Source organism: Apaloderma vittatum, unplaced genomic scaffold, assembly GCF_000703405.1.
Source record: "Apaloderma vittatum isolate BGI_N311 unplaced genomic scaffold, ASM70340v1 scaffold18395, whole genome shotgun sequence".
In the NCBI taxonomy this organism is placed as follows: domain Eukaryota; kingdom Metazoa; phylum Chordata; class Aves; order Trogoniformes; family Trogonidae; genus Apaloderma; species Apaloderma vittatum.
In genome coordinates, this window is record NW_009716702.1 from 1 (window position 1) to 11,047 (window position 11,047).

The window sequence follows — 11,047 nt, forward strand, 5'->3', positions numbered from 1 at the left end:
GCCTGGGTCAGCAAAGGCCTTCAAGAGCGAGTCCAGCCTTTAACCTGACACGGACAAGTTCTCGGCTAAACCCCGTCTCTGCGCGCTGGGTCTGCCCAACTCTCACATCCCTCCAGGGTTGGGAACTCCACCCCTGCCCTAGCAAATCCATTCCAGCACCTGAGAACCCTCTCAGGAAAGAAATTCATCCTCATGACCAACCTAAACTTCCTTCACCACAACTTGCAGCCATTCCCTCTTGTCCGATTTGTTATTTGGCTGAACAGACCGACCTCGACCTCACTACAACCTCCTGTCAGGGACCTGCAGAGAGTGAGAAGGTCTCCCCTCAGCCTCCTTTTCTCCAGCTGAACAACCCCAGTTCCCTCGGCTGCTCCTCATCACACTTGTTCTCCAGACCCTTCTCCAGCTCCGTTGCCCGTCTCCAGACACGCTCCAGCACCTCGATGTCCTTCTTGTGGTGAGGGGCCCAAAACTGAACACAGCACTGGAAACGCTGAGTCTAGGGGTAAAATCACTTCCCTAATCCATCCATCATGTTTATTAAGCCTGTGCTTGAACATGTTTTGCAGGGGAAATACACTTTTGCAGATGGTCTCGAATACGAAGATAAAAAATGGCACTACTGCGACGGCTACGACAGAAGATTTTACACAGAAATCTGTTCTGGTCTTAAACCAGCAGGTACTGAATTGCGTTTGCTATCCTAAGAGTCTGGAAGGAATTAAACTAACAACTTTGCTTAAGAAAGATTAATTCGGCCACATGAGTAACATGGAGCAGAAATGCTCTGGCTAATTTCAGGACCCTACCATACAATGCTGCCAGAAGAATGCTGACACCACCTTCCAGCGGTGCGCCGCAGCGTGGCATCCACAGCCAGGTCTTTGGAGTGATGACCTGCAGGACAGGGCTTTATTATCTACCGCTTCTGATACCCTGATTAACCCTTTTATACATTTGGCTTTTGCTGCATTAGCTGTGCGCTTTTAATACAGAAAAGTTGAGCAAAAGCGATTAATCCACGTCTAGAACATCAAATGAAGTTTGAATTCCTCTGTCCCATGTAGCTTTCTAGTAGACAGCAAAATAAACATTTGTGTCCAGTCTATAGTTTTGCTAAAGAGTTCTGTAATGTTATTATTTGTCTGTAGTCAAAGGTGGAAAGATTTATAAGGAACAAGTAAGGAGAACATGTAATGTAGTACATAAAATACTCTTCTTTATACATCGAATATTTCAGCAATGACATGTAGTTGTTCGGCGAGGCCAGCAAAGCTCTCCTGGCTTCAGTTTGGGGTTTGGGGTCATATTTGTAATTTAGGTTAGTGGGCTGAATCACAGGACTGTGAATGAGGAAAACAAAGTGATATCTTTCTATCACACACTTTTTGCATATGGATTTTTCCATTTTCATTTTCTCCATCTGCAAAATCGGCAGAAAGTTTTGTAACATGGAAGGTAACTGCATTTGTTTTTATAGCAAATGCCATGGAGATGTAATATTTATTAGTTATCTTGATCAAAGGAACAAATGAGGGGGGAAAGAAAAAAGGCAAAATAAAGCAAACCCTAGCACCCTAGCAAACCCTCTGTTCTGTTTTGTTTGGCTTTTTTTTCCTTCAGGCATTTCTCAGCTTACAAACCTGGATCCTCCCAGGAAAATCCCAGAAGGATGTTACGACTGTGGTGATGGATTCTATAATCCTGAAACCAGAGTTATTGTTGACTACAAATTCAGGTTTCTGAGAAACGCAGGTATGATTAAATTCTTCCTCAAGGTAAACTAAGATGAGTTTATTTGTCATATCTGCTAGGATGAGTGATTAAAACTAAAACATAAAAAAGTCCATCATTTGGTTCCATTATCACTGAGCTAAAATATTTTTTACTTATTCATTTTTATAAGTGATTCATGTATCCCCAGAGCTGTATAAATCATATTTTTCAAAATTACAATGAAGTATTCCCAAGCAGATATGGATAAATATATTTTATTACCGTTTGGTATGTTAATCTCAGGAAAATCTTCAATCTCCTCCATTATGATCTCAAGCAAGGGAGTGGTTGTAAGGTGTACATCATTGATCCTGAAAGCTAATGAGCTCCATGTTGTGAACCAGCAAAATGCTTAAGCATGTGCTTACCTCTACATGGTAGAATAGTTCTTTTTTAATTGAAATGAGTCCTAGGGCTGTCTTTAAATACTTTGCTGAACAGGAAACTTCCTTGTCACCTGTATTTTGAGTAGAGTCTGGCAAATACTGGGTCTCATCAAGCCAAAAGAGAAACTTTTCAAATTAAAAGCACACTGGGAAAATACAAAAAATGTAATCTGACCTGAAACAAGTACTTTGGGTTCTGGCTATTTACCTTTTGTGTTCATCCCCTTTGTAGTGCAGATTTTATTTTAAATTAAAATGATTAATGAAAGCAACCACCCACCTACTCACCTTTTTTTTTTTTTAAATGTCCAAATTGCAAGACCTAGTGTTTCTAAGATGACCGAACATTTCATTTTCAGTGCGCCACAGTTTAACTGTTTTGTTGCTTGGAAACTCCATTTCTCAGCAAATTTACTATTTGTTGAAAAAAAAAATTCTGCTCAGCTCTACTTTCAGGAGCTTTTATAAGTAAGCACTGTGATAGTGGAGGAGGGAATTGAAGGGGGGAGCTAAATGAATTGGAGATACCATCTGCTATAAAATATACCCTATGATACATGGCCTGTTTTATAAACGTTGAATAAAAACTGATCTAGATTATTACAAATGGCATCGATCCAAAATACTGGAATGCAGTGGGCCTACTGATGAGGAAGATAAGCAACATGCTTTCCAAAAACACAGGAACCTACACAGATTAGTACAGGAGGGAACGCCTTGGAATTCAATTTATTGTTTTGTAATCTGTTCTTTGAACTCATTGTCCTTTATGACATTTATCTCAAACCCTACAAATTATATCAATCAATATTCGCTCACCAGAGCGGCGCAGCGTGCAGCCTGACGGAGCCGTTGGAGATGTGCTTTGTGCGGCCGTTCCAATGAGAGCCCCGAATACAAAGTTATACTTGTTGATGTGAGTGTGAAGAAGGAATGTGTCGTATAGCCCAGACCCTGCCTCTCCAGAACATGAACACAATTGAAAAACCCGGCACTTGTTCAACATCAGAGGAACTCTTACCGCCCCAGGAGAGATGATTCAGGGCACAAGGCCACCGCAGTAAAGAAAAAAAAAATAAAAAAACCCCAGCTGTAAAGCAGAAGAAACTGAGGAAGAGGCTGGGATGACAGGGAACAGATCCAGGATTACTCCATTATAGGTTGGGCAGGAAGGAGCAGGAAAACCTCCAGGCTTCCAGCCAAGTCTTGAAAGCATCAAAAGCAGATGGTAGGAAGCATTCGGGAAGTTCTTACAACAGCTCGACAGGTCTACCAGAGTGACACTATCTTCCTCGGGTCTGGCAGCAGGCTTTCAGAATACGCCAGTTCTCACCTTTCACCCTGGCCCTATTATGAAGCAATTGCTGATTGTTTCTGGGCTGTTTGTGAAAGAGGGCGAGGAAGCGCGCGGCCTTGGCGCTGACCTGCATCCGAACCGGCAGCGCCCAGGTACCAGTCCAGGGCAGAAGAGAGCAGGCACCGTTTGAAACTACTGGGTTTGCGTCCACCACCGTCGTCGTTGTCAAGATGAGTGGATGCAGAGTACCGTGGAGACTCCCGTTCCAGTTGGCAAGCCTTGCATTTCGCTAGCCTGGAGGTCTGATACTCATTTACTTAAAGAACTCTTGCTGTTAAAGCAGCACAAAGGCCCATCCTGAAAACATAATCAGGCCCAGGGAACGAAATGACAGCCACGGTTTTGTTATACGTTTTTATCTAGCAAAGTCTTTCAAATTCTTATTGCAATCTTGCAGTTATTACTCTGTCCCTAAACCTCTGTTTCCTTGGGGATGCTCAAATTTCTCTTGATTCTCCATGTGTTCTTCAGTCTTCCCTTTCTTCCAGTATTGCGAAGTACACAAAATTGGACACATAAATAAGAATGAGAATGCTTGTTTGTAAGAAGATACGTTGTTTATTTTGAATAGATACTGGGACTAGACTCCTGTTTCACTAGGAGTATTACTTTTTTTTCTTTTTTCTTTTTTTTTTCCCCAGAAATAGGACTCCTGGCACCTTTGTAACAGAGTTTGGTCAATAGAAAGATGGGAAGATTTCCCAATTTTCCAGTGAAAAGCAGAAAACGCACGATGTTATGTTTAATGCAAAGCAAGGAGTTGCAAGAAGAGTTGTGACATTCAGGTTTTGGGACCCCCTGGGTATCAGAGAAGCCCACAGCTCTCAAAGAGAAAATACCGTCAAAAATGGAAATGTTATACTGAGATGGAAAAAGATGATAGGAGATAGCCTGGGTCACCTCTTTTTTTGGTGAAAAGCAAAGATACTTCTGATGAAAATTGCCCTGTTTCTCCTGTGGTTCTCCCAAGGACGGGTTAAATAGCATAAAACATACTTTTGCTCTTCGGAATAGAAGAACATTTTTGCCACTACTTTCATATTCCATCTTTGGGTTTAATGAGTACATGTGTGATGCACAGGGTAGCTTTCCATACTGCAGTCAATAGTACCTGAAATGTATGTGTCCCTTCCTATAACATCAAGAGTAGGGAGACCCACGGGCTGCCTTTACGCTAAAGCTCAGGCAGGTAACTGAATTAACGAGCACATTAGTAAGAGCAGGATTAGGCCCAGAAAACCAGGACAAGTAGCTTATAAAGAGGAGAGGGTTTAGTGTTGCTGCAATCCCACACCAGCCAGCAATCAGCTTAGGATTTCTACAAGCCTGAAAGTCTGGTAGACTTCGGGAATCATTAGGAGCTGAAAAGGTCAAGATTCAGGAAGATTATTTAATTAGAAAAGCCTGGGGTTACAACGTCTGAGGTTCCCTGGCTGGGAGGCTGACCCAACTCCCCAGGCAAGGGTGCAAACCCGTTTTAATCTAAGTCTTAGACAGACAGTTTCCTCACATTGTTACCTTGGGATGAGGGTTCTCATGCTTGGTCTGAACGAATTGAGAAGCGAAATTTCTGGGAAGTCGGCAGTGATGTATTCATCCATTTCAGGTTTACCCATTTAGACCTTTTTCATCTTACAACTCAGATCTGACTTGCACCAAGTGCTTTTGGGGAAATGTGGACTTTGACTTGTCTGAAAAATGTAGCTGAGAAACAGAGCCATAACCACTCAATAATTACGCAGGGTAATATTTCTGTACCTACCCCCATGTCCCCCAAATACATGCAGATGTTTGCGTGCTCTTTCTCATAAACTACTGGAGAACTGGGTGTGGGATGAGGACCTGGCAATTTTTCAGGCCTGGAGTATTTCTGGGAAAAAGACAGCGAGTTTAACTTAAAGTCGACCGTGGTGCAGCAAAAAAAAAAAAAAAAAAAAATTGACTGCACTTAGGGATCGTGCACAGAGCTTTGTTCCCTGTTCTTCTCTGAAATTGCCCGTTCTGGTGATGGAGGGAGTGGATGAACAGTCTGGTTCCAGGCTAGTCCCTAGTCATTGCCTAAGAATGTGAGAGTTGTTTTGGGAGATGCCCTTAGCAGCCGAGAGAAGGAAAGCCCCAGCCATACACATACAGAGGGAATATAGTATTTTTGTTCGAATGAATTTAGCTTCCCATAGATTTAAATGTCTACTTCTAACGCAGGACCATTTAATCTTTTGTACATTCGTTTCTTTTTTATTTGACTTAAGATACTGAATTTAGATGAGGTTTAGTTCCTACATATTGAAACTCTTAAAAGCTCTTCAAATAATTGTTCTTTGGATACTTGTTAAGCTAAAGAAATCAGTTTTGATCGGCAGTAAAAGTTCATGCTATTTTAAGTGCAATGCTATAGCTATTTTCTGTTGTATATTTAATCATTTTGAATTATATGTCATGTAAAAGATTTTAGCTCTGGGGCATTTGCCAGATGGCTGATTCTGCATTTCACACAACAAAAGAAATAATGTTTGTGTAAAGCTCTTAAAAATAGTTGGTAATCAGTATATTCTACAACGAATAGGATCCAGACCTGTTTGGAAAAAAACCACACAGCTTTTGCAGAAATTAATTTAGAGGATTTGGTCTCTACCTCTGGGCTCTGAACAAAACAAATTGTGTCTATTGTTTGCTGATTTTTTAACATTTAACAAGTTAACCGAATTGTAAATTTTACTCATTTTTATGTTAAACGCTGTTCATTGCAATCCATTGATCTTTTTCTCTTTACTTTGGCTGACAAACTTATTTCTGAAAACAGCGTTTTGTAAAACAGAGAGCCAATACTACTCTCCGTTTACACAAGTAGAGCATACAAATGTGAGTAACCCTTTGCTTTTCTTGCAACAGCTGGAGTGCTTGTCCATTTTCATTGCTAACTCCTCTTTCTGGCCTCTGCGATTGATATTCCCACACAAACCACTGCAAAAAAATGTTTTCTCTCTCTGCCGTGGCACTCAGCTTGTTTTCTCTGCCCCGCAAGGCTCTACACAGGTCCATAACGAATTTACCTTTTTGATCTTGTCTCCTCAATCCCCCATATATGTTCTTCTCTTGCAACTAGTCTCAGGACATAGTTTCCCTGCCCGCATTCAGAGAATTCCAGTTTGCTGGTACTTGCTTTCCAGACTCGCTGCTTCCATGATAGTCAGAAGATTTGAAAGATACTACATGAAGAGGAAGGTTAGAAATGGTGGTGTCATCTGAATCCCTGAATATCTTCTGTCTATTATTTCTTCCTATTTTTCAGTTAGATAGGTAGCTTTTGTCCTGCTCTGAGAGCTTGGGACCTAAATAATCTCCAGTGCTTAACAAATAAATTAACTGAGGAGCCAGAACTTAAAAGGGGGAGAGGCAGAATGTTAGCAAGTGTCAAACTGGACGCTGCTGAGTGGGCAAGGCAAAGGGACGAGTATTGAAGTGAAGATGGCAGAAGGAAATTGAGTCTACTTCATTTAAAGAGAAGATCCCAGGCTCCTGTGAGAAGCGCCTTCATGTCTATTCTTACTCTACCCTAACCACTTTTAAAAACATTGCAGTTCTGCCCATCACATGCTCTTTACGTATCTTTTTATGCAGAACTGTGTTAAGATCAGGCACATTTGCAATGCCGTTGCAAAATGCATACTTACTATGTCTTTCTCAATGCCAGAGTCTGCTCAGGTGACAGAGATAATTGGAGACTTCTCATCCATGTAACCAAGAAAATATTTTTAGATTAAATTTGGCTTACATGTTTTAATATAAAATACCCTCCATTCACTAAAACAGATTTTGAACCAATATGATTTATATTCAAGGCTATAGCCAACAGCGATAACAGTAATATATGCGTCATGGTGTAAGATACTACAGTAATTTCAGTAGCTATAGCTTTCGCAGATATTTTGTTTCTTGCGGTTTCCTGGTCTTAAAATACCATTTTCAAAACCGTGAAAGTTTCAGTTCCAAATAATGGCGTGCCAAGAACAACAACTCTGTTTGTGTGCTAGCCATCCTATTGTGAAGCCATTAAATAGATTATACGCGAGTCTTATAGGGACTTATATTCAACTATACAGTTCATGGGAAAACAAGTTTTACAAGAGATGGAAAGTTCACTTGGGGGCCATTTTGGAATTACAGTAATTAAAAGTAAATGGAAGGGTGAGAATCTGTGGGTGGAAGCAAAGGTTAATTGGAAACATATTTTCCATTTTCTTGCCAGCCTTGATGTTGGTGGGGTCAGGTGCAGTAAGGAAGGTGGTGCGAGGGACCCGGAGGGGGCAGTGGAAATGAAAGGGGTGTGCCAGGCAGAATTCGGGGCTGAGATGCTATCGCGCGGGATTCTAATTGTGTGGTGGAAGAACATGATAAACTGCACCGCGGGTGATGGGAGGAGTCAGGCACCCAAAAGAATTAAATGATATTGTTGTTTACACTGGCCTGTGTGTTCCTGGCCCTCTGCAAACGGAGAGGAAACTCTGCTCTTGTTCAAGGATTCTCTGGTGTAAACACACCTTCCTACAGCTGGGGAAAGCCGCTCGTACCCCACGGCTGCGTCCTCAGGGAGCCCCAAGCCTCTGGTCAACCTGGGGAGGGCACGTACGGGGGCACATCGACTGCCCTCCCGGCTCCCATGGCCTTTCCCAGAAGTGAGAGCGAAGGAAGGGATGATGCCCACTCGCGCCTGGTCCCAGCTTCCCTTTGGAGAGAGGAGGGAGCCGAGGATCTGAATGTAGGAGTGCACTGGGGAGTCTCCACTGCAGAGAAAGCCTTCAAGACATCAGGAACTCATGCAGCTACAAAGTGCCAGGCCTGACACAGGCTTTTAAGACCTAACAAGGCTTTTAAGATGAACAGTGTAGGTTTTCGCCCTGTGTAAGCCGCTAAGTACTGTCGTTTCAATGCAGTCCATCTTCCTGCACAGCTCAGGGTGGTTTCCCGGGAAAGCATTAGTTAAGAGGGCAAAGCCGAAGCCTAAATGACAATCCAGCTGCTTGCCGAGTCTCCACTCTGCATCGTGGCAGACACCTAAGCACGCAGAGTCCTAAGAAGTCTCTCACAGCTAAGCTTTCCATAAGCAGCACAGAAACATGATAGCTAGAAGCAAATAATTCTAAACTTTGCAATATGCCTTTAATAAAAGAAGATTAAACGCACCTAAATTACAGTGTATTTTCAAGTCATCCCTTGGAAGCACCCTGCAGCAAGCCCACCCTGAGTTTTCAGCTGTTTCTAATCCCAGCTGAGAGATAAATCTGGAGTGTGTAGTTCGGGAAATCTCTTCTGCCACTACTTTTAGACTGAACATTGAAAATTAGACAAGGGGTTTCGTTTTGGGGAGATGCCGAGCAGAAATCCACTGACTGAAGTGGGCTGCAGCTCACTGTGGACTACACCTGCGTTTTCGACAGACACCTGTTTGGACTTTGCTGGCCTTTGGAGCTTCCCCCAAAGCTGCCCAAAACAAGGAAGAAACTTGCAAAGCAGTATTTGTTGAGAAGAATTAATTTTGAAATGGGCTACTTACAGGAACACAGCACGACCAACAGATTTAGTTGGGTCTTCCTTGCCTAAAAAGACTCTAGACTGACCTGTTGACTGTGTAGACAGTGTCCAACAGTAGATCAGTGGGACTTGCTCCCCGTTAATCGTCTACTGTGGGCAGATGCTGTTTCTGGGGATGTCGTGCAGGTCGCTACTAGGGTTGGCTCCGTATGCCTCTGCCTGCTTAACGAAAACAGCCTCAATTAATTACAAAAATTAAAGAGAAGCGATCCCAGTTTGGGCTGGCTGAGGATCTGCCCCACCGTATTCAAAATATGTTGTGTGGGCATATTTTTGACTGAGACACAAGAAAACAATGCAAAATAATCAATCAATACTTAGAAATATTCTAACAGCTCATCCATTAAGATCTCTCACTATGTGCCTCTGTTTCAATATTTCAGTGATGCATCGTTATAAGAATCATTATACTTTGCTAACTTTAGAAGAAATAACTTGTTCACATTTACTAACTGAATAGGGACACACCAAATTGCAATCAAATTTTCAGACAAACCTTTTTTCCTTTACCTTCAAATACCAGCGTCGTTAGTCCTGATTCAGCAAGGTCAGTTCCATGAATGTTTATTCTACTGAGGAAAATCTAAAAAAATGGATAAACTTTTAAAGATGAATATGCTGACAAAAAATTCAGCACACAACATGAAGAACCCCATACTACCTAATTGCGCATAGGGGGATAATTTACTGCTGATTAAAGAGTTTGTATTTTTTTCAAATCTTTTTTAAAGGGAAAATTACTTCTGAAGGTGAAGATGTGCTTAGACAATCATATTAACATATTCAAACAATTGCAATTTGCAAAATAGTAATTACAACTCACTATCTGGTAGCATTAATCAAACTTCAAGGTTTAATTCCATTTTAAATATTGATGAAATGTGATTCTCCAACCTAACCCTGGTGTTGCAGGGTTATGGAAGCAGCCAGTGACAGAAAAAGAGGAACACGTAGTTAACAAGCAGCTGCCACAAAGAAGGATCGGCATCTGTGATTTAAATTGTTAGCTGCACAGTCAGGTAGAGTGTAAAAAGGGTAGTCAAGAGGCTGTTACGTCCATTGCTGCCAATTACTAACAATCAGGGAGGAGCTTTAAGACTTGTTCAGTACAATAAACCCAGTTTGTCTTGTTTCAGGGGTTACTACTGAAGAGGTTGCAGCTGCACTGATTCAAATAGCCCTAAAACTACAGTAATTATCAACCAGTCTTCTTTAGTGTAGCAAAAGTATGTTTTACCATAGCTTAACTCTTTACATTCTAATATTTCCCTGCCTCTTCTCCCATAGCTAGCCCTGGAGCCATTCTCATCTCTGGGTTTGTGGTTCTTCTCGCCATGCTGGATCGATGCGCTCGTTTCCCCTTCCCTAGAGCAAGGACCGGTGGCACACTACAGCCGGGATGGATGGCAGCTCTAGGGATTTGCTTTGGGTTATTTGTTAGAATACCGAGGCATTACTTCTATTTTTCCTTTGCAGATAAAAAGTTGAAATTCATACAGCTCGTTCATTTTTTACATCTGATTAAACTCTGCACAAGTTATGCAGTGTAGATCTCTCCCTAGGAAGGCTGATTATTTCTAGTACTCGGGTGAACACGTACGTCTGTACCCAAATACGAGATAGATAGCGATGATGTATACCACGTGTAAGTTTTGTTTATTCCTTTGCTGTGGCAAAAATAGACCAATTTCATTTTTGTGCAATTATTACAAGCTCAGATCAACTACTGTTTGGTGGTGGTTTGTTTTTTTTAGTTAAGGCGATTCCAGCTAAAATCACAGAACTACCCAGGCTGGACAATATCTGTTCTAGCCAAGGCTCACGTGACCACGTCATTACCGTGCTGGAACACCTAGTGCATAGAACAAAAGCCAGCACATTGATTATGGCGTTGGTGTTGTTTTTAAGAAAGCTTAAGGACCACATTTGCATTCCT

General features: G+C 41.8%; 1 protein-coding gene across 1 annotated transcript in view; it reads left to right on the forward strand.

Moving 5' to 3' along the window:
• Positions 1-572: 572 nt before the first annotated feature.
• LOC104274115 (MORN repeat-containing protein 5-like) overlaps positions 573-11,047 on the forward strand; it is a gene marked incomplete at both ends in the record, with an annotated part of 12,729 nt that continues 2,254 nt past the window's right edge. Inside the window, 2 exons of the mRNA XM_009869649.1 lie at positions 573-684; positions 1,627-1,758. Coding sequence (XP_009867951.1) covers positions 573-684; positions 1,627-1,758 — 244 coding nt within the window. The remainder of the gene's footprint in view (positions 685-1,626; positions 1,759-11,047) is intronic.